Genomic DNA, 24,492 nt, shown 5'->3' on the forward strand with positions numbered 1-24,492 from the left:
GAAGTCGCAGCCGTTTGTGCTGCAAGCGATTCTCTGCCATAATGCTGCTGTTTTGATTTTGAGTAATTGGATCTCTATATTCCAGTGGTGAATGATCAGTCCTACTGTGTGTTTATTAAAGATTAATCTTCACTTACTGTGTGAGCATGATGATTTGATTTTCTGGGTAAGAGGGTGAAGAAGTGTGCGTGTCTCTCAAAGGATGTTTCCTCTGTGAAAAGCAGTGGTCACTCAGCTACTTCCTTCCTAAAGGTGTGGTCACACCTTGACCAACAGGAAGACATGCTGACATGTGGTCTAGCAGCAGTATTGTCAATAGAAGGTCCACCTTCTTAACGTGTGTGTGTGTGTGTGTGTGTGTGAGTGTATATGCATTCTTGTGTGCATTCTTACTTTACGAGCATTTACATGAATTTTACTGAATATAATATTAACGTTGTATCTGCTTTGTTGGCCTAATAAAGGAAAGTTACATTCCACCACTGTCCCAGTAGGATACTTCCTAGATCCTAAGTACATTTACTCAAGTAATGTAGTTAAGTAAAGTACAAGTACCTCACAACTGTACTTGAGGATTTCAATTTTATGTAACTTTATACTTCTACTTCACTACGTTTTGAGGCAAATATTGTAATTTTTACTCCACTACATTTAGCTGACAGCTAGTTACTTTTCGGGTCGAGATTTAACAAAAAATTATAATGACTAGCCATTTTTAAAACCTTAAAACAGTAGATTATGTAGTTAAAAATGAGCCCTTTACCTTTACAAAATTCAAACACTGTTTACATAAACAATATTAATAAAAATCTAATAATATATTTAGAATGATTAATGAATAAAAGTGGGGCCATTCAGCATAACCAGTAGGCTACTTTTACTTTTGAAGCTTTAAGCTCATTTTGATGCTGACACTTTTGTACTTTTACTTCAGTTAGTTTTGCACGCAGGACTTTTACTTGAATGGAGGACTTTTACTTTAATGCAGGACTTTTACTTGTAGTGGAGTAATTTTACAGTTAGGTATTAGTACTTTTTCTAAAATTAGAGATCTGAATACTTCTTCCACCACTGGCAGAGATAAACGTGCACTTGCTTCGTTATTTTGTTAGGATTGCTACACTTTTATTAACAATATATGCATTTTGGTTAAAGTTAGGGATCAGTTTTATTTTTTGAAACCATGCTTGAAAACATGACCATGGTCCTTTCCTTAACCTTAACCTGATAGATTTATTTGCCAACTTCCCTTTACTACAGAGACGGCAGAAAACTCTTACATGAGTCATTTTTGGAACACTCATATGGGCCGACTTGGGAGGCATTGACAAACGGCTTACAGTATTTTGTCCTTTTGGTAAAGCATGAACTCCTCTCTCGACCCTGTTTTTTTGTGTGTGTAAAGAGGTGATTAAATGAGGTGTGATTCAGGGCCACAGCAGCCCCTTCACTTGCACAGATGATTAAATAACCTGATTTTGCTCGGGGGACATTTCACTTTGGCACAACATGCATATACCTTTTAAACAGAGCTCAATAACAGTCTGATATTCAAAGTGTCTACTCTCTCCTAGAACACGTTATGTCCCGACACCTGACATAACAGAGACAGGGAGGTGCTGGCGTCAGACGAGCCAATTCATTACACTCTCTCTGTCTTTGCAGTACGGTGCTATTGAAACACTGATGAAAATGACCTGGCTGGTTGAAGGTAGTAATTGGATATCATTTATGGTATGTTTATGTCTGAGTAGGATAAACTATCCCATAGTGTTGGCTAACTGTCTCAGCACACCAGGTCAGACAAGCCTGTTAAACCATTTCCTCTAAATAATCTGTTTTACATCTAACTTTCTTTTTCTTTACTGTTATTTTTTATTTTATTTTTACTTGTGTCTAAGTTATTTGTTCTCCATAGAAGCAATTTGCTGGGGCAGTGTTTGGGTTTTCAAGGTGGTATACTTCCATCACTGCAAATCAAGGTGTGTGTGTGTGTGTGTGTGTGTGTGTGTGTGTGAGAGAGAGAGAGAGAGAGAGAGAGAGAGAGTGAGAGTGACTGGTTAGTTAGTGAGAGCCCCTTCTCCTTTGTGTCAACATGCTTTCTGACTTGCCATGGCTAATCACCGAGGTAATTACTGTTAATTAGGCTCATTAATCATTAGACCTGCCAGTTTGTTTCACTGCCTGGTAGCTGGTGTGTGTATTTACCGTGCAGATTTCATGTGTGGGTAAAAGACGGATAAGATGTGTTTTTTTTTTTTAAATGCAGAATTTTGTTTTAGAAAAGTAATGAAAAGAATGAGCCATGGAAAACTCTAGGTCTGTACTAATTTTGTTTAAAATGTCATTATGTTACTTTAATAGCTATAGAATCAGTGACATGGTAGCATGTATGTATCCTAATGGCTCATTAAAACTGCTTTACATTTAACATACAATGAGTTTATTGTACAATGCAGTGATGTAATCAAAGGGATAAGCATTCACCTGTTTCTCATTAAAACCCAAAGTAAACAATCCCCCATGTAGTGGAAGAATAGTGTTTATTCATTCAGCAAATGTAGCTGAAGCCTTTCCGCAGCTCTGACTCTAAACATGCTCTCATGTTATTGAATTAGTGGGTAAGGTTTGGTCATCTTGTGAATTCATAATCTCTGTTGGATATTATCCCGTTCCTTTTTTCTCCAGGCTTGCACATAATTGTTGCTGTCATTGCATTACAATATTTTAAAGTAAAGGTTTATCGGAGAGGCTTTATTTTGACACAAAATTCTTCTTGGGCATTTAGGTCATTTTCAGACATAAGGTTGTATATAATGTATGATGTGCCAGAAATGCCAGAAATTCCAGTGTGAGTGTGCTATAGTACCTGCCACTATTAAAAAAATCTAAAATATTCAGGGAGAAAACAAAGCTGTCTTATATTTTTAGGGTCACAATAGCGTCTTTATGATCTAAATACAGCTATGAGCCCACTGAGAACTGCAGACCGTCTCCATATATGTCTGACTTGAATAAGCCTTCTATTCTCTTTAACTAGCACGACAAATTGAATGTAAACATGCTGGTGAATTCATATAAAGAGCATTGGTGTGTGTGTGTGTGTGTGTGTGTGTGTGTGTGTGTGTGTGTGTGTGTGTGTGTGTGTGTGTGCGTGCGCGCATGTTTGCTCTCAGTGATATCATGTTTCATACTGTGTGCCAAAGTTCATGCTGTTATGATATACTCAACTATATATGGAAAAATATCTTTACTGGGCATGAGAGAGACACCTGCAACATGTGCGCGCGCACACACACACACACACACACACACACATACACATGTTCATATTTCCAGCTTGTAAAAACCCTCATAATCTCAGAACTGACTTTTTCTCAATGATGTGTGATCTGGGGTAAGGTGTACTGATTACAACATTATGGAATACTTACAAGAAAAACGTTAATACTTTAAAAGGTTATATAATGCTTAATTTTGAGTTTTAAAGCGGGAATTGACTAAATGTCCTCACTTTTCAAAAAGTCCTCACAAACTCAGAAGGACAAGAACACGCAAACACACACACAATGGCAAATGGTGCCCAATAAAAGCAGTATACGGAAATGAGCCCTCAATTTGGACCCCATGGACCATTGCAGACTGAACATACATGCACACACACACAAATATATCAACATAAAACTGAGGGCCATTGAAAACACTAAGAAAGTAATTGGTTTCCAGTTTGAGTGATACAGGCTCAATTTCATTTTGGTTTATAACTTCATGACCACATGTGTGTCTCTGAATGCTTAACCATATGTGAATTTTTGTTCATGTTTACAAATGTGTTTGTGCGCGCGCGTGCGTGTGTGTGTGTGTGTGTGTGTGTGTGTGTGTTGCCTTCATTATAGCTCCACATATAACAAAAGATAATAGTTTGGTTCCCCCATGGCAGAAATGTTAGTCATTTGGATGTCAGACTCTAACTCAGATTGAGGCTCCTCACTCGTCTACTCAGGTGACTCAACAGTGGGTGGTGTCACAGCATCACACAATTCCTAAACAAAAGAGCAAGTGGGGATTTAAAACCACTGAAGCGTCTTATAACAGGGCATTCGTGCCATTCACAACAAAGAAGAGCACACATTATTCTATTATAGCTGTTATTGCATTTTAATAATTACTAAAGCCTATTACCGTATTTTAGTAAAAGCAGAGATGATAAGTTAAATTACCTTCGGCCAGTCTGTACTCGCTCTCTGACAGCTGACCTTTGAACTCATTTACCATGCACTGGAGCTTAGTGATGGTGACCTGATTGTCCAAGATGATATCGCTTTTCTCTGACATCATCTCTGCATGGTGCTCAGAGAGAGAGCAGTGTTTGGATTGAACACTTTGGCATTCTGTCTCCATAACACTGAACTTGGCTCTGACATCTGCGTTCTCCATCCTTAATGTCTGCATGTGGTAAAGCAGATGGAGGCAGATACTTCCCTCAGCTGGTTGCTGAGGAGCGCCAAAGGTTCAGCTGTGGCCTGCTGCCCTAAAACCATCTGCTCAAGTCGCTTTCTCACGTTTGATAGATGACTTTAAGAATTTCTCCGTGGTCAGGTTCTTTTCTAAAGCCAGAGTCTTCTCAGAGAGCTCTTTCTCCAGGATCTGGATCTGTCTGAACACTCTCAAGAACCAGGCCTTCTTCTTCTTCTTCAAATCATCCTTGAGTCTGCCGCAAACTACTTGTTCCCGCTGAAGCTGATTGTGATCAAGCTGCTGCTTATTTGGAGCAGCAGCAAGTTCACCTTTCAGCCTTGCGTTCTCAGAAGCGAGTTGTTGTTTCTCCTTAGTCCGATACTTGAGTTCTGAATCCTTTCTCTGCATGGAGACAGCAGCCTCATAGTCCCTCTGAAGTGAACAGTTTTTTGACCGTTCCTTCTTCAGGTCTGAGGCCCACTGGTTGACTTTCTCCTGCAGCGAGGAAACAATGTTGTCCTTGGTCTCGATGTCGCTCTGAAGATTCTTGACATTGCAGTGCAGGGATTGAATTTCATCGTCTTTTTTCCAGACTTTCCTGCTGCAGTGCAATGATGCGGTCCTTTAATGTCTTGATTTCAGCACACTTTAAGTTTTCAAGCTCGGCTGTGTATTTTTTATGCTGACAACAGGACTTTGACAGATCATTCTGGAGCTTTTTGATTGATTTTTCAAGAGCTTCTTTTTCTTTCTTGAAGGCCTATTCGAGAGCAGCTCTGGCTTTTCTCTCCTCCTCATGGGCTTCCTGAAGACCAGCTGATGTCTCTGATCTCTCCAATTCATCTTGACTTGGAAAGAGTCGCTGTAGCTCTCTTCCTCATACACATACACACAGACGACGACACCGAGAACAAAACTGAGGAGTCAGCAAACGAGGAGGCTATGTGTAAAGATTTTTTTGTGAGTGGAATAGTTGTATTTGTTGATCTACTGTGATTAGCTGTAAGTGCTGCACATTTTGACTTCTGGGGGGGCCCCATACATCATTATGAAAAATGATGTTGAGGAATGCACATTGCTTCAATGTTTTCAAATGTAATAAAAATAAATTGATCAACTGTTAGCTGTCATAGTCTTATGTTGATATGAATATGAATATTTGAACGATCTTTCCTCCAGATACTGAGCAAAGTGCAGACTGTTAGTGTATTATTTACCTGGTAACTCAAACCACATCCAATTGGAAGTTCCCTTCCCTGTACTGTCATCCTAGCAGCTGTCTGATTGACCAGGTAACTTATTGGGGCCTCAGTCATGTTTTTTATGACATTACATACGTCTGCTCTCACAACTGACTCTTTCCGGAAAAGGGCAGCAAGGTTGTTTTAGGTAATGTTTTGCAAAACATGAGCTTTATAGTCACCTCACAATGTTAAAGTCATAATTGGATATTGTACAGTACATGCAGCATCACAAAGATGAAAACATGCTGGTTCTCTGAGTTCATGAAAATAAAACACACAGACTGTTTACCTGCAGAATAAGTACTTTGCTAGCAGCAGATGACTGGCTTCTTTTTCCGTTTAGCCTTTGCTTTGGCAACAATGACAGGTGTGATAGGTTGGCCGCTTGTGATCCGCTTGCCTCTCGGCCGATGCCACTGCTTGGCCTGACTTGTACAGGACAGCTGATCTCTCCCCCGCAGCCGGTCAACATAGTGGAATAGACCAATAATATGGGAGCAGTAACCCGGTTCCCTATGGATTCAATCCCAGTGATGTGTCAGATCAATGCCATTGAACTTGTTACAGATAGTGTATATTAACGGATGAAAATAAGCTTGTACCAATTGCTAGAGCATATTTTACAAGTCACATCAAGTTAGATTAATAAACTGAAAGTAATAATAAATTAATAAATTGAAAGTTAATGATATTTCTTACCCTGCAGTGCATGAACAATGCTGATCCTCTATCTTGTTGTCTGAGATGGTGACGGCAGCGAGATGCGGCTTATCACATTTACACTGTGACCTGTAAATATTCACCTGGAGCTTAAACTTAAACTTTTCAGCAACCTTTTCAACAATAAAATTATTAACATAACCCTCCAATGCATAATGAAGGCCCTTTTGGTGACTTTGAGATGATATTTCATCTTTCTGTCTCCAAAAATGATCAATTGCCTCCTGTGAAATTTCTCCGACTGTATCATAAAGCATCCTTGGGTTTCTTAAAAGGTGCTATGTACATTTATGCTATTATTATGTTTATTAATTAATTATTAGTAATTAATTGATTATTAGTAATTAATGTATTAATTAATTATTAGTAATTAATGTATTTAAAATAATAATCATTATTGATGTATGCATATATATATATATATATATATATATATTTTTTTTTTTTTTTCCAGCTCACTGAACTTCTCTGAAAGTTCAATTAATCAAGCATAACATTCAACCACTAAAACTAATTTTTCTGTTCAGGAATGCAAGCAAATAACTATAATTTGACATATTAATCATTGAATTATAATGTGCTTTGCTTTTTACAGGGTTTTTGTTTGTGAAACAGTAATTTGAAAAATAATTATTCAATAATTATTATATTTTAGCATTAAAAATATAATTTTGATAAAGAGCTTCTACAAACTCCTGTATCAACCATTACATAAATGGAAAAAAGGTTTTTTTGTTATTACTAATGCTATTAATTTAGGACAGCTGTGGCATAAACCAGTGGTCTAATAAATGTGTAAAGCACTGTTTATATATTGCTTTGTTGAGTATGTTGTATTCTTTCTTTCTCCATCAACAAACCACCTGAGCAGATGGATGGTTCCAGACATGACAGAAAGTCAGATAACGGTCTCTTGTCTCTGGTTCCTCTCAGCGGACACACACACACACACACACACACACACACACATTTACAAGCAGGGACTCTACTGACTGTACCTTGTATCGTACCGTAGCTTTACTGCCACCATGTGGTCAAAACACAGATGACATAACTTTAAATCCAGAGCTTGGACAAAGTACATTTAAAGTTTAATCAAGCTAAAATAAATGTAACTCGTGCAAATTAACCAATTTCCAGAAAAACAATTACCTGAATGGTTTGTGAGTAATTTATTAGTTAGTATGATATCTCATACTGGCAGAAATTAAAAACAGATACGCAGCACTTCCTCACATCCGGACCACCTTTTACAAATACTGGACCTGGGCTGTAGCAAGGATTTTGAAATATGTGAGGTCAAGATTTTCTTTTATTTTGATGGCACTTCATAGTGATATCTGGATGAACAAAAATCATACCAGAATTACATTTGAGGATGTCATCTTTGGTATTTGATAGCCTGATACTATGACTCCATGATTTATTATTATTTATAATTATTTTCTCTAGAAAATGTTCAGTGGTGAAGTCAGCCTGTTACAGAAGAAAGGCTTATCTCTAAGGCTCGGACCATTCTTTTTGACTCTATTCACCCCTTGCATGCTGAGTTCCAGCTGCTTCCTTCAGGTCAAAGGTTTAGTTACCCTAAATGCGGCACCAATAGGTTCTGTTAATCGAATTGCCTCTCTGGGACATTAAAGTTTTACCTTACCTTACCTTACAGAAGGTGGACTATGGCCAAACTAATGATTGCATTTGTTTATTAATAAGCTGAATAATTGATAAAAGTTTTGTTTAAAAGAGAAAAAAAGAAAACATTTTCCTGAAGCGAAGGGGACACACTGTAAGACACACTGCATCACAATATATTTATAACTTAACACTGCTAGTGTCAGCTTATTGGAGGGGGTAGTTTAGGGGAAAAAGTAAAGTTGGATATAACATAAAAATAAACTAGAGGAGTATACTTGTACACACACTTTTAAGTAACTGCATATTTTTATTGTGTTAATCAAAAACAATCTGACATGACATTTCACAAAGACCTCTGGGAGTATTACAGTGCACCAAGTTAACTTTGGCCTTCGACCTTTGAACTTCCACCTACAGACCGCTCTAAGCACATACACACACCACTGTTCCTTTGCCATTATATACAGAGCTCTGCTTTCCCCCAAAACACTCACACACACATAAAGCACAAGCACACATTTCTCTCTCTCACACACACTTACACAAGCCTCTCCTTGCGAGCTATCATACAGGGGTGCGTCACATGGCATGGGATACAACAGGAGTGTTAATTGGAGGGCTGTGTGAACAACAAAGACTCTAACTGGACACTGTTCAGGAGTTTTTTTGGAGCTTTTTTTTTTTTTTCATTGGCTGTTATGTCCAAAAAAATGTTGAGGATGAGTCCTTTTCAGCAGAACATGAACAATACATATGTAAATCTACATTTATAAGAAAAATAAAAATCCACCACAACATATCAGCTTATCTTTGCACATAAATACATAGGAATAATAATAATATTCAACATTGTGCTTTCTCTCTCTCTCGCTCTTTCTCGCCACCGCACCATTGTCAAACGCGTCAGCCACTAACATTGGTCATGCAATTTCAAAAGAGCACAAAACAACAGCTGGCTTAAAAGAGAGACTCGAGCAAATTTGACATCACTACCAATGTAAATAATCTCTATTATGACTAATATTGTCCATTTAGTGGATTAGTAGTCTAAACTCAATTAGTTCTGTGGTTTTAATGCAGGAAGGCAGCATCTTCCTACATTTAAACTTTTTTTTATGTCACCTTTTTGCTGTTAATCCTGGATGTGGTGTCAAAATACAGAGTGTCCCTTTTACAAGTCAGTCAGTTCAGTTCGGTTTAAAAGAGTTAATTACATCTCTATAAAGAAGGTATATAAATAACAACGACAATGATTTCATACATCTAAAACCCACCCACAGACCTAGTTTGTGCTGCTTCCTGTTATATGAATTGATAAACTGAATTGATATATATGAATTGATAAATTTAAAGTGTCCTTAAAATCAGGATATTTCTTTGAGAAATCCGGCAGCAACACAAATTAGACCATGAATGTATCATAAAAATCATGTTGATATTTCATGAATGCAAAACATAAATGCATGTTTTATCTTACATGGCCAGTTGGTTTCTCCCATGTGGATGCTATGATAAAGTATGGTACCACAGGTAGGCTCCTCATCCGAGCCTGTACACACAATGGACACTAAGGGGGGCAGGCTACATACACCATGTTAGCACAGACGACCAACAAACAAAGTTTCTTTACAGATAGTAGACAGAGAGAGAAGGGACTAAAGACAGAGAGAAGGAAGACCTTATCGTACTATTTGTCCATTAGGAAGAGATGACATCGTTAAGCAGCAAAAGTCGATGATATAAACGACCGTAACGCCACATTGAGAAGTGATTCCAACCTTGTATAAAGTCTGATGGAAGCTGTTTTTTTGTATGTTTTTTTTTGCAGACAGTGAAATGCATTGTGGGTAGCGCAGAATGACAGCTTTCTGTGCATTTTACCGTGCTAAATGAGCAGTCAGCGCCTCTCATTTTATTTGCATATATCTATTTATCACAAACAACATATGCAAGAACAGTGTAAAAGAGCAAGGAGTAGAAGTACCGCTTAGAATACAAAAAACAAAATCATAGATTCACTCATAAATATCATGCTAATATATATACTGTACTGTAGCCCAGAACATGGTTTGTCATACTAAGAGTCCACTTCCCTCTTCCTCCTCATCATATTAATGCTTCCCACCCAATCCACCATGATTTCTCCATAATGTTAATGCACAAAACATTAAACACAGCCAAAAATAAAACCAATAAATAGTGGATTTAAGAGTGAGGTGCTGGATCATATCAAAACTCTTCTTCTATATGCACTTCCAATGATTTTTATTGTATGTTGACGATGCCACAAAACTTAAGATGTAATCCAGGTTTTATTTGGGCTTTTTGGAGATTGCCTTCTTTGCGCTCCAGCTTTATCTGTGTACTGTAAACATCTCATCTTTCTCTCACATCATGGAATGCCAGTAGTTTTTCCACCCCTCATTCTCTAGTGGTTTGGACCAGTAAACAGTATAATCATATCTTGCCAGATACGACTGCTCTCTAACCCTGACTGCATTGCATTGTGTGATTTATTTTGCTGCAACATGCCTCAATGTGCCTAAGGAAACCACTAAAAAAACCTACAATAATATAACCAGTTTTGCAACATGCTGATCTGTTCCACAGGCTGCCCCACACTGCTGGCATCTTTACCTCTTCTGTGACTGTTTTATGCAATATGCACAGATGTGAAAAGTGAGGTTACTGGAAATATGTGCAACAAGAGCACCGCAGGAAGTTGATCAATGTATCATTTTCTGCAGAAATATGTGTTTGCATGCTTGTGCAATTGCACTTAAATAGTGAAATGTGTTTCCAGTTAGAGAGGATTACTTTCCAGTATATTCCAGTTTCTCCATTCTGTCCCAGCACTCAAGTCCGCCATTTTTCTACATTGGTATGAAATCTTCAGGTAAGAAAAGCTGTGAGGAGTGGTCATCCAAAACTGGGGCTGTTATTTGTTCTGTCCAGAGAGTAGGTGTTCATACTGTGAGCCACATATAAAATGGCATGTAGTTTTATTTCCCAACAAATAAATGTGGTAATCCTGTGCTGTTAACCCACCTTCCATATACAGTCAGTGTCAAAGGGAATGACAGGACAGTGTAAGTTTATTGCCCACAGACATACCTGCTTGAACACACGACTACGCTAGTGGAACAGTGTAAAGGGATCGTGCAGAATCAATTTGGGCAGTAAGGCAGCACATGCAGGGGGTGGCCAGTGGGACGAGGACTCAGGGATTGGGGTACCATATAGTAGGGGCATCCATGGATAAATATACACAATAGAGGAGGTGCTGTGTGTGTGTGTCTGCATGTGTTTTAATGTGCGTGAGTGTATCTGTATGTGTAAACACCTCCCGGAGTCTCTCGGTCTCTTTCTATCATTCTCCTCCTTTCTTTCTCGTATCAGTCATTCTTTTTTCCCTCCATGTCTTTCTCTATGTTGTTACTCCCCGGCACTGCGAGGCGCCCGAGGGTTCGGTTTCCCATCGTGGGTCCGGCGGTTTCTCCCCTTCCTTATCTCCTGAAGATGTTTCCACTTCTTGTTAGCTGGGCGGACAGCGGGGCCCAGAGGCGGGACGTCCTTCCCCGCAGCAGGAAAGGTCTTATCCCCTTGGTCGCCGCCAGCGTTCTTTCGTGCCCAAACTTGCTCACAAATCTGGTCGACGGTGCTCAGGTTAGGGTGGTCCACTAGCTGCATGAAGTCTCGGTACCAAAGCTTTTGATTGGTCATCGGGGGCCCACCTCCACTGCGGGGGTCTAATCGGACAGGGGCATCGGAGGGTAGATTGGAGACTGAGGGGGATGTTGAAGGTACGACTTCTAAGGTGATGCCGAGTAAGGTTTGGGTGAAGCCGTGTTCCATGGCGTGGCACTGGTAGATGCCGACATCTCTCTTCAGGACACGGCGAATCAGAAGGCCTCTGTCCGTCTGGAGGATGCGGTCATCAAGACGCACCTGGAAAACAGGAATAATTATCACTGAAATGTTGGAGTTGAACTATGTGCACTGCTGCTAGTTTGTCATTTGTCATTGAGAAAAGTTCCATGTAGGTGATTCTGACTCTGATTAACAGAAAAGCGGAAATTAAGTTACAACTCTACAACTAAAACAGGCATGTCCAAACTATTCCATGAAGGGCCATGCTGCTGTGGATTTTTTGTTCCAACCAATCAAGAACACACCTGATTGTACTGATCAGCTGTTTAAACACTGAGATCAGTTGATTAAATGACTCGTGCATGTTGTGCTTCTGCTTGGTTGGAAGGAAAACCTCCAGCCACATGGCCCATTCTGGAGTAGCTTGGAGATGCAACATACAGTCCATGCTTTACCAACTGAAAGAGCACCTGCAGCCTGGTCTGTCAAGGTTGGCAGCTTTACACTCATCATAATTAAGTGGAATGCTCTTTAATCTAATGTGACTTTGGCAATCACAGAGATCTGCACAAATACTACCCATCTCTGAGGATCTTCAGAAACAATTTCAGTCGAGTGTTGAGGCCAGTGGTGGAGTGTAACTAAGTTACTTAAGTTCTGTACTTAATTCCAATTTTGAGGTACTTGTACTTTACATGAGTATTTCCTTTTATGTAACTTTATACTTCTACTCCACTACATTTTAGAGGCAAATATTGTACTTTTACTCCACTACATTAAGCTGACCACTTTAGTTACTTTCAGGTCAAGATTTACAAAAAAAACAACGAAAAAAGATACATTTAAAATGTGTATGCATGTTTATAAATGAAACCACATAACTGTATATTAAGTAGTCAAAATTAGCCTATACCTTTACAGTAAAATAGTGATTATATTAATGCATCAATAATAATAATATTGAATCCAATAATATATATGGAATATATATAACAATCTGAGTGGGGCCATTCTGCATAATGAGTACTTTTTCTTTTGACTCTAAGGACATTTTGATGCTGATACTTTTGTACTTTTACTTCAGTAAGTTTTAAATGCAGGACTTTTACTTGTTGTGGAGTAATTTCACAGTGTGGTGTTAGTACTTTTACTCAAGTAAGGGATCTGAATACTTTTTTCAACACTGGTTGAGGCACAACATCTCTACAGTGCCTTTCAGGAGATACTGACTGTAGTGACCCTCCGTCTCACCTCTTCCCGTGGGTTCTGTGAATGTTTCTGGAAGGTCCAGGTGACTCTGGCCTGAAGGGATTTGGGGATACACTCCAAGAAAGTGCTGCTTCCCTCTACTCCGTACAGCTTCCTCTCTGCAACACGATGCTTATGGTGGTCTGCAGGGGGCAGCAGAGACAAGGACATTATGGGGTCTGATGTAACTAAAGACACTCGCTGACTACTATCAATTGAGGACCGAAAAGAAAAAGAAATGAGAAGGCAAGGCAGGACAGGACAAAAGAGAAAGGTCATGAGAGAAATGGCTAAAACGAATAAAGGATAGGCAGGAAAGGAAATATCTTGAACAAAACTAGAACAGACAGGACACACAAGAAAAGACAGGATAATATAGGACAAAGACCCAGTTGTAAAAGATTATTCACTGCAACATATATTAGTTCTCAGCACAATAGGGGCATTGCTACAATAGAGAGTTAGTCAGCACTGATTAATTAAAGCCTCTGTTGGCAATTGATGGGAAGTTGACTATAGTCATACATAATGACAGCACCCTGTACAACATTGTTAAATGTTTTGTCACTTTTGATCTTTGACTCCAAACAAGGACTCTTCTGGTCCTGGCAGTGTTTAGTCATTGATGCTGCCAATATGAGTGATGAGGTTCAGTACTGACAAGGCTCAGTGTCTTTTCCTCAAATCTTAACCATAAGTGGGAGTACATCTACTCAGATTTCAACAACATTTTACAAAAGTATATCCAACATCAAGACCTTAATAGAGTCAGAATAAGATCCATCTTGCCCAAATCAGCACATCAAAATACATGTAATTGTAAAAAAGGTTTTATTAATAAAGCATATGATCTCAGAAACTGGATCTGAATTTTTTTATTTATTTATATTTTATTCTGACTTGAATGAAATAAGTTGCTCGTACTCAAAAGAATGAAGGTAGCACTGCACTGACATATTTGAGTAGGATTTAATTAAAAATGTTAAGTTAGAATAGCTTAAATTAAGTAATTATTACTAAATATCACCACAACTTTTGGAAAATATTAAGTTGGCTTATTTAATATTTCAATTTAATTTAATAAAGTTAAGTTAGTCAGACATTAAAAGACTCAGGTTTTACTTAATCACAACATTGTTGGAATTACTTTTAAAAAGAATACACTGGCTCAACTTAAAAAGATGGACACAAGTTGTTACCTCAATTTTTTTGAGTGTACCACATAAATTATTGTGGAAACAATGCTGCGTAAACTGCTAAACTGACCCCTGATCAGCACTTTGGGACAATGCCACTTTCATCAGAGACAATTACTCTGACCTTCATTAGTTTTACACAACCCGGCTCACATGCCACATGATGTAATCGTATTACCAGGAGCTCCTACAGTTTGAGTAATTAGTCTGATTCAGTTATGTGGCAGAAAGACAGATAGCAGCAGAATACTGGTATTGTGGTCTGGGAGGACAGAGGTCACCAAGGGTGAAGGGTGACAGGATTCAGGTTTTTTTGGCACAGGGACAGTCAGATGTCAGATGCAAAGAGTCTCTGTGAGTCAGTGCAGGATCAGAGTAAAGCTTTCTTCTTTTTTACTGCATATACCTCTGCAGCCAAAGAAGTATTTTCAGCTACCAGAGCCTTTCTGTTTTTAATTTAACAAGCAGACAAAAGTTGTTGAATAATACCTCCAGAGCACAGGGTGTTTGGGTCTCCATTCCTTACATCCTGCCGACGGAAACGCCTGTAGAAGAAGTTCATTACAATTTACTATAAGATTAGGAAAATATTGATCACAGTTTTCATTGTGTTTGTCCTGCTCAGTGTAATGAATCTGCATCTGGTGTGTATCATTAGTGTTTGTGTCACAGACCTCTTGGTGTTTGGCAGGTAGCGAGTACAGGATGTCCCGTCCCAGGCGCAGTATGGGTCTCTGGCCAGGCAGCACTCAGCACACGCCTTCCCATACACACTGCAGCGGTGGAGGGGAACCTGGGCAATGCCAGTGTCTGAGCCCAGATACAGCTGTTGCTGTGAGGACACAGAGTGGAGAGACACATTTTAAAAGAGAGTTTCAGGACTTACAAAGAATCATCTTAGTGTCTTTTAAATGGGACCATCCACCTTTTTGTGTCCACCAATTTATGAGGCATTCTTTGGACTCTAGCAAAGTTGACATTTATCAATATACTAGGCTCCTTAAACTACCTTTAACATCTACTTTCACCAAGCAAGAGCAGATACTTTTGACCAGGCATCGTGTCGACATTGTATCTGTTCAGGTTAAACTGCAGTGGCTGTCTCAACCAGTGGTGGAATGTTACTACGTACATTTGCTCAAGTACTGTACTTAAGTGAAGTACATGCACCACAAAATTGTACTTGAGTATTTCCATTTTACGTAACTTCATACTTCTACTCCACTACATTTTAGAGGAGAATATTGTACTTTTTACTTCACTACATTTAGCTTTAATTACTTTTCAGGTCAAGATTTAACATAAAACATGATAAACTGAAAGTGATAAAAAAAAAAAAACTTCATGAAAGTATATTAAGTAGTTAAAATGAGTCCTATATTGACAAAATTAAAATGCTGCTTACATAAATAAATCAATAATAGTAAAAATGCAATAATATATTTTGAATTTAATGATCTGATTGGGTTCATTCTGCATAATGAATAATTTTACTTTTGATACTTTAAGTACATTTTGATGCTGATACTTTTGTACTTTTACTAAAGTAAGTTTTGAATGCAGGACTTTTACTTGTAGTGGAGTAATTTCACAGTGTGGTATTAATACTTTTAATGAATAAGAGATCTGAATACTTCTTCCACCACTGGTCTCAACTGGCATCTAAACTGGCTCAGTTGTCCAACCACCATATATATATACTCTAACAACAACACAATGCATTTCTGACAATAATAATAATAATAATAATAATAATAATAATAATAATATTCAAATTTGGTTCCTTGTAGCAACCTAATGAACTAGCCATGTTTGGTTAGTCGGACTCATTTCCACTTGATTTGGTTCCACAAAGCAAATTCAACAGTTCAACCTCAATTGCATTTCAGGGAAACAAGCTGATGATTCTGGTTGATCAGACTAACTGAAAAAGTCCTGGCTTATTGAGTAAACTCACTTTATAGGGAAGGCCCCTGGTTTAGATTAGTGGTTGTTACCTCCTGACGGGCTGAGAGTTGTTTTCAAAATCAATTCTCATTCACCAGTCACTGCTGTCTTGAGCTTCCCAATATCCTTCCTATTTAAAATAACTTGCTGCAAGACTTTAAGAGTTCAACTGAACAAAGAAACAATTTTTGACTTGACTGTGGAGAGCCATCTCATTTCCTTTTTGAGTTTTCCTCTAAGGACTCAGACACTTGAGACATTATATGAGGGTGTAAAACAAGCCTGTCTCGAAGTGAAGCTGCATCTGTGCATAATCGACAATGTGTGCTCCTCACCTGTCCATTTAAGATTTTGGGGAGATGGCAGCACATTATATGTTGCCCCCCGGTTCTATCGAGCTGTGTTTTGCACGCTTCCCCAACTTTCCCTAAGAGACTGCTCTTGCACATCTAGCTGCCACTAGTGCCGCCTGTCAGGTGCATATACATATATTACAGGTCCTAATCTATTTTGGATCATGATCAGATTGAGAGGGATCTGACTACCCAAAACATGTTGTCCAAAAATAATCAGATGGTTGCTTTTTGTTCTCACTTTTAGCCTTAGAGAAAAAAAGGCAGTGATATGGAGCATCGCCCCTCAATCCTCAATGTTTGTATTGTGTACAATATGGAAGGATTCAGGTTGTTTATATTTAGGCAGCCACGATAATCAGTTTCTTCCAACAAACTATTATTTCCCTCTGCAATAACTGTCCTAAACAGCACAAAATAGGCTGCACTGTTTTTGTCTGTTGTTGTGTGTGAATGTGTATGTAAGTGTTTTTTAAATTGTGATGCCGTGTCAAAGGCAAATTTCTGTTTTACTGTATTACAGACAATTATCTTATTATTATCTTATTTTCCATAGGCTGTGTTTTTTTTAGATAAAAAACAAACATACCCGTTTTGAGGAGATCTGCATGTCAATGATAGATGAAGCATCCTGAAAAGCAAATGAAATAGAACAATTTAAATGCCATGGGACATATCAAATACATTTGCAATATTATAGAAATATTTAAAGATGCATGAATTGCCATGTACTGAATTAATTAGTTTCTCATAGTTTTCTTACTTTGAAGGCCTCCAGCTCTTCCAGTAGTAGCTCCTCCATGTTGTTCCAGCTCTCCTTGGGAACATTGATCACCTTTAGTACTGTCCCTTTGTCTGAAATAAGAGACGCAGTCCATCAAGTCACACATATCACATCATTACATTATTTTAATGTTTAAATATAAAGTTATATAGACCTGGAACTGAAAATAAATCATTCACCTGTGCCAATAAACATGACGTCATACTGTCCGTCGGCAGCGCTGACTCTGTCCACAGCGATCTGTGTGAAGCTGTAGTCCACGTTGGTTCTGACAAAGACGGGCCGGCGGCTCATAGGGTAGACTGGGTTATACATCAGAGGGTGGTGACGTGCAAACTGGATCACATCGTCTGGAAAACCCTTGGTGGACTCAAAACTGCCAAATGTCTTGCTGGGACACTGATGGAGGGCAATGAAGGAAATTAATAAGAAAATTGTCATATTCCTTGCACAGAAACACAAATGAATACAGCACAAAATCACATACATTTTAGTTACATTGTTGTACACAATTTACTGAACTTCAGAAGACATGCAAAATGGTGCAATTAAGTTAAACTACTAAAACTAAAACTAAAACTATTCAATAGCTAATTTTGTCCTGGGCAGTGGTAGAAGACGTATTCAGATCCTTTACTTCAGTAAAAGTACTAATACCATACTGTGAAGTTACTTCACTACAAGTAAAAGTCCTGCGTTTGAAACTTACTTAAGTGAAAGTACAAAAGTATCACCGTCAAAAAGTAACTTGTTATGCAGAATGACCCAACTCAGATTGTTTTACATGTTCTAAATGTATTATTAGATTATTTGTATTGATTGAGCAGCATTTTTCTCTTGTCCTGGTAGGGCTCATTTTAACTAGTTAATATACTTTTATGTGGTTTAATTTATAATCATGCATATTCACTTAAAATTGATCATTTTTTTTATGTTATTTATAAATCTTGACCTGAAAAGTAACTAAAGCTCTCAGCTAAATGTAGTGGAGTAAAAAGTAGAATATTTGCCTCAAAATGTAGTAGAGTAAAAGTATAAATCTACACATTTGGAAATATGCAAGGAAACTACAAGTACCACAAAATTGTACTTAAGTACTGTACTTGAGTAAGTGTACTTAGTTACATTCCACCACTGGTCCTGGGAATGTATATTTCATATTTACGAAAGGATTTTAGCCACTACCCAACAATTTGAAGTACTTTATTATTCCAGCCATTCCTCCTCTACTGTTGTTGCAGCTCTGCAGAACAGGACTGACTGTGTACACTCAAACGTTCCACAATCACTCTTTCTATATTTGTTGAGCAAATTTGTTTCATGTTTGCCCTGCATGTGAACTGGTACAAAATATCTGACTCAACATAATCAGCCAGTCCAGCAGGCCACCATGAGGTGATTATGGTGTGATGGGTCACAGTGACGTGAGAGATTTTCTCCAGGTCAGAGTCCAGCCTCCTTTTCTAATTAAAATTCCAGTCTCAGACATTTTAATTCCAGACACTAAAATCTTACTAAAATATGCTGAGGCATCATGTAGTTTTTTATGGTGTGTACAGTTTCCTCATAAAGTGAAAAACTTGGTGATCTGGTTTCTGCATTTTAAAGTCTTAATCTGCTTTCCATGCAGTTTTGCATAATTCTCTTGTAAGCGTGATGGCTTTCTTTTAATTTGATTCGTTCCACTAATTTTACAACCAAGCGAGGTGATGGTGGCGTGAGAGAGGGTTTACTGTAGGTCAACTACAATTACTATTCCACAGTCATACAATGGGGATTGTTTTGCTGTGGCAGTAACGGCTGAAGCTGTGCATAAGAAATACTGCTGACGCTACACTTGTGTGCTTAGCAGAACGTAAGAGCCCTAATAAGCACATATTGATTGGGAAGACGGTGGAGAGCTTTTGGATGAAATGAGGTCTAATACTGCAAGTGTATGAAGTGACTTTAAAGCTCATATCACAAAATTATTACATGAGACTAATTCATTCATATTGATACGACTTTGTCTTTTTACAATTTAGTGGAAATATCAGAAACGGGAGCAAAAGTATTAAAATCCAAAACAATAATGGTACTCCATTATTAGCAAAGTTCTTGCATTATTAATTTGATTAAAGTAAAGATTATGCATTCAATTGTTTAAGTTAAAGAAAAATTATCTTAAGGATCTGTATAAGCACTTAATTCAGGCTCATGGTTTATTGAAACAAAAATCGGATACACAAACTCAGCGGAGCTACAGAACTAAGTATGGAAGAGATCAACCATCACGTCTGTCAGTTCGTGCACAGCACAAGACTTTTATGGAGACATTGTTGGATCAAGAGAGGAGTGGACGATCCTAACACTAACCAACTAATGGTGCCCATGTAGAGGTGTATTAAATGATGCAAAAAAAATTTCAATATCTACTCCTCATTTTGTAATAATTTCCGTCTGTTAATTTGCTTTTGTAACATTTTTTAAGCTGTAAAGAGATTTGGACACTTTTCACTGTGGTTAGGAACTTCTGACAATAATCTATGGATGGGTCTTTACAGTTATCGACATACCATTCCAGGGCGTGGATAGGGGACTTTTCCCTGGAAGGGGACCCACTGGTAGTTGGGCCCCTCTTTGTGAGCGAAGGGCCCCAGGAAGGCCCTCCGGATGTCATTCATGGAGTAGAGACACACAGCTGAGCCTTTAAATACACTGCTGCTGGGGGACAGGGGGAGCTGGGTTAGAAACATCAAAACACACGAATAACAACACACACACACACACACACACACACATCCTTGTTCTTCTATCTTTGTGAGGTCCCTCATGACATAATGCATTTCCAAGCCCCCTACCCTAACCTCAAACCATTATATTTAAATGCTTAACCCTAAGGCTAACCCTAACCTAATTGTACCCTTAACTTTAAAACCAAATCTTAACCCTCAAGCAATGCTTTTAAGCAGTGAGGACGAGCTGAAATGTATGGTTGTATGAAATGAAAAGGTTTAAAAATGTATTCCGGTTCGAATCCGGTTCGGAGCCCTTTCCCGCATGTCTTCCCCTCTGTCTCCCACTTCACTCTCTCTCTTTCAATAAAGCCCAAAAATGGCCAAAAAATATCTAAAAAAAAAAAAAAATGTATTCCGGTCCTCACTATGGAGGGAGTAAGAGATACACACATACACACGCTTGTCTTTTCCCCACTCTTTTGCACACACTGATGCACATAAATATGCCTGCATAAACACACACACACACACACGCCCACACACACACAAACGCATTATGAATGGACTCTGACCTGGAAGTAGAAAAGACAGTGTAGACCAGAGGGTTTTTTCTGTCCCTCGTTTGCAGCAGGAACACGTCGCCTGAGGACGGGCACACACACACACACACACACACACACACACACTCAGGTCAGGTTGTGGTAGTCCAGAGGTCAAAGGTTAAGAGAAAGATAAGCAAAGCCTTATGGCCATGTCTACTTTAAAGAGATGTTTCACTAATAATCCACTCCCCTACAGCTTTGAGCAGTGATTTATAGAAATATTCTAATTTAGTCTGCTCAAAGCATTTTTTTACACTTGTCAGGTTGGAGGCAGCAACAAACAGGGTGCATTTCTTGCCCCAAAATGAGAGAATATTGTGCATTTTAGAACAATAATTTCAAGGTTGAGATGAACACAAATATTTCTACAGGGAGGTCCTTTCTAAAGACTTGGCCTCAGGTGTGGTCAAAAACTCGGTCAAGAGATAAAAGACTTATTGTTCCTATGAGGGAAGTTGATGGACAGATTTAGCCTCAGGTTAGGGTTTGGACAGATTCTTCCACTTAGGTCACCTTTTACTACGTCAAAAGATAAGCACAGAGACAGATCATATTATGGCCCACAGATATGGTGAGAAAAATAAATCAAAAACATCTCGAGAGCTGTAACTGATACATTTCATAAAGTAAAACTTCCAGTTATGTGATTTGCACAACAGCTGTAACATCCTGTTGATTAATTTCATTTAGAAATCATGCGTTCATTGTCATGGCTTTACTTGTTAAAGTGCATATTGACAGAACGATTGCCAGGCAATCAGCCACTGTTCTTTCGAGGCACATAGGCTACCGGTATGCAGTTAATTCATAGCAGTGGCAGCTTTCACACAGAGGAGAAATAATACTTGGTGCATGTGTTAGTGCATGAACGGGACTTTTTGAAAATATAACCTTTAGCTCCACAACATGAAGTAAGTCAGTACCTAACCATTATAAGTGGTAAGAAAGTTGATCAGACATGCTTAAATTGACAGATTATATTAGAGCAGACAAACTTTATACTCCATTCTTAAATGTGGACAAAATCCAGAGCTTGACAGGACAGAGAAACAACATAATTTACAATTCTTCAAGTAATGTTTCTCTAAAGTGAATATTTGAGTACAATTCTCGGGTGAACTGGCACCATTGTGTAGAGCTGAAGTCTCAAGTGAAGTTATGTTTTCTTTATCATAAAATATTTCTTTTGCCCAAATGCAGCCTCGCTTCTGGATCCGGTCTAAAAAAAACACGACTCTGCCTTTTGTAATATGAAGTCTCACCAGAGACAAGCCTACAACTTACTCTGAACCCAAAGCAATAACACTGGCTTCGGATCAGGCCAGAATCTATTACCAATTAATCTTTCACTCATGTTTTCTCCAAGTCTGCAGGAATGTAGGGCTGAATGGTAATCTACAATTGAGGTCAAAAATCTTGGTTAATTTATTATGCTTTCCTCGACTTTCTCTCCCTTTGCACCCACAGAATGTGCTTCTGGGTAAAAAGCCAACGGATAAAGGAAGGTTGGTAAATCAGCCCAAATTCCAGCTCTTTGTTTAGTTTTTCAAACTCATTAAAAATGGGATCTCTTAGTTAAAATTGACACATCTGTTGTCAAAAGTGTGATATCTCCAAGCTCAGAAAGACACAAATGATTACTTTAACTTGGGCATCAGTTGTGTTCTTTAATGGGGTTTTTTCAGTCATAAATAAGCTGATACAGTATTGAATCTTTCTATGTGCACGGTGAACTTACGCAGCTCATCAAAGTACGTGTCGCTGCCATCGGCTCCGGGCACCGAGCAGATCAGACGGGTCTTGAGGAATGTTGTCCACTTGTTCACCAGACTTCGCTGACCACCCATGTCATTCTGAAAAAAAAAAAGAGTGTGATATTATAAATTGGGCTTTAGCCACTTTCACCACTCTATGAAATGTAATACTTTCAACAGATTGGAACAAAATTAGGTCATATTCTGTTAAACAGCCAAGCTGAGTGGGCCTGATGCAGACTGGTGGTGTGTTTTTTTTTTTTTTTTTATCACACCCACTTTAATTAAAATACTGGATTCAAGTGATGACACAATCTCTCACCCTGCATAACTGTCCAATGCGGGAGTAGGTGGACTTTCCCAGCCCCTGGGCTTCAACTGCCGTCTCACGAAAGAAGAAAAACACCTTGTCGTCATCAGGGTTTTCACTTTCTGGGACCCAAAAGGAACCAACAAACTTTGGTTCTGGTAGACAGGAACACAATAGAACAATGTCAGTTTCTCAAAGAAGTTGTAAACTGAATAAAAATAACTGATACCTAAGCTAACATACAGTATAAACACACACACAGACCATTGAGCCAGCGGGAGTCATGTTGTTCGGTACGGATCGAGGGGCGTTTTCCCAGGCTTCTAAAAATGGTGAAGTCCCGCCCCATCAGGTCTGTGGCCACACCTGCATAGAGCTCATCACCTAGGAGACAGAATTAATAACAAATCACTGATGGGTCATGTGACCTTTACTGATAACTCAGTCTATACCATCCAATAGAACCTAAAATAATGCAGGGAAATGATTGAAAATGAGTGTAAATTAGAGTAATCAGTAATCAGCTCATGGGTTTAGTTACCGACGAGTACAGATGCAGCATTGTGGCGAGGGTCATATGGACTCTTCCCTTTCCCATCCTCCACCTTAGAGGGGTCGATCCTGAATACATGGTCCTGATGGACGGAGAGGACAGGGAGAAACAGGTTTAAAATGTGATCACTCAAAACTCATTCAAAACCGGGAACCTGAGGAGCTAAGTGTGATGAATTTGTCAGCACCCTTCACCATAATTCACCTTTTTCTTCAGTGTCTGTATCAGACTCCTGCTTGCTTGAGTCAATTTCGCTATGTTAAGCTTCCCAAGTATGTGCAATGACTGGATATCGGATGTTGACATTCATCTCTTTATACACATAAATCTTGTATTTTGAGGTTCCTGCAATTTGTTCAGGATTATGTTCTCACTTATAATGAACAGGCTGGTGAAGGCTTGGTGTGTGTGTGTGTGTGTGTGTGTGTGTGTGTGAAAAGAGTTTGGAAAACTGTTTTTTTGAGCAGATGAGAACAAAGGAAGCAGTGATTTAAGTGTAATTGCACTAGTAATTGATTATTATATTATAGCTATGAAATTGATTCATGCAAAACAAATAGTGTTTGAGATAATTAAAAGGGCCTCAGGGTCTTAGCTGTAATTGCTATTTTTAGACAAGATCTTATGATGCACTTAAACAAGTATAAATAAGAAGAGAATACAGCAGAGCAGTATTGTTTGTGTTGGTCTGGTTCTGTGTATTCCTCACCTCCATCCTGTGTCCCACCTCAACGAAGGCACAGGTAGGGTGGAAAGCCCCGGTTCCACAGGCGTACAGGTGGGTGCGGTTATAGTGGTGCACAATCTTCACATAGTTCACACAGTCGGACTGAGAGAAAGACAGGAGAATACAGTTTCTGTTAATGAATAGCAATTTGAAGGGAAGACTTAACAGTAACTAAATCATTGCTATGGATCTTGTTTCCCTACATGCATGATGCAAATGCTGCTTCGAAGCATTATACACCTGCAGGTTCAACATTCTGGTGAAGAAATGCTGAATCTACATGCATTAGTATCTTTTAGATCAGCATAATTGGATGTGACCATTTTGGACTGTTTGCCTTTAAATAAACTGTTTTACTTGGACGATGTCACTTC

At 38.7% G+C, this 24,492-nt stretch overlaps 1 protein-coding gene across 2 annotated transcripts in view; it reads right to left on the reverse strand.

The window, feature by feature from the left end:
* Nucleotides 1-10,969: 10,969 nt before the first annotated feature.
* The window catches only part of sema3b (sema domain, immunoglobulin domain (Ig), short basic domain, secreted, (semaphorin) 3B), an 85,637-nt gene continuing 72,114 nt past the window's right edge, over nucleotides 10,970-24,492 (reverse strand). For both annotated transcript variants that reach the window (XM_059333378.1, XM_059333377.1), the window contains exons 5-18: nucleotides 24,101-24,220; nucleotides 23,380-23,473; nucleotides 23,103-23,222; nucleotides 22,851-22,993; nucleotides 22,513-22,627; nucleotides 20,745-20,814; nucleotides 20,011-20,155; nucleotides 17,635-17,854; nucleotides 17,435-17,526; nucleotides 17,261-17,302; nucleotides 15,046-15,203; nucleotides 14,861-14,916; nucleotides 13,179-13,318; nucleotides 10,970-12,005 (exon numbers count right to left, since the gene is read on the reverse strand). In XM_059333378.1, the coding sequence (XP_059189361.1) occupies nucleotides 11,493-12,005; nucleotides 13,179-13,318; nucleotides 14,861-14,916; nucleotides 15,046-15,203; nucleotides 17,261-17,302; nucleotides 17,435-17,526; nucleotides 17,635-17,854; nucleotides 20,011-20,155; nucleotides 20,745-20,814; nucleotides 22,513-22,627; nucleotides 22,851-22,993; nucleotides 23,103-23,222; nucleotides 23,380-23,473; nucleotides 24,101-24,220 (2,028 nt within the window). In that variant the 3' untranslated portion in view covers nucleotides 10,970-11,492. The remainder of the gene's footprint in view (nucleotides 12,006-13,178; nucleotides 13,319-14,860; nucleotides 14,917-15,045; nucleotides 15,204-17,260; nucleotides 17,303-17,434; nucleotides 17,527-17,634; nucleotides 17,855-20,010; nucleotides 20,156-20,744; nucleotides 20,815-22,512; nucleotides 22,628-22,850; nucleotides 22,994-23,102; nucleotides 23,223-23,379; nucleotides 23,474-24,100; nucleotides 24,221-24,492) is intronic.

This window comes from Centropristis striata, chromosome 5, assembly GCF_030273125.1.
Source record: "Centropristis striata isolate RG_2023a ecotype Rhode Island chromosome 5, C.striata_1.0, whole genome shotgun sequence".
NCBI classification, from domain to species: Eukaryota; Metazoa; Chordata; class Actinopteri; order Perciformes; family Serranidae; genus Centropristis; species Centropristis striata.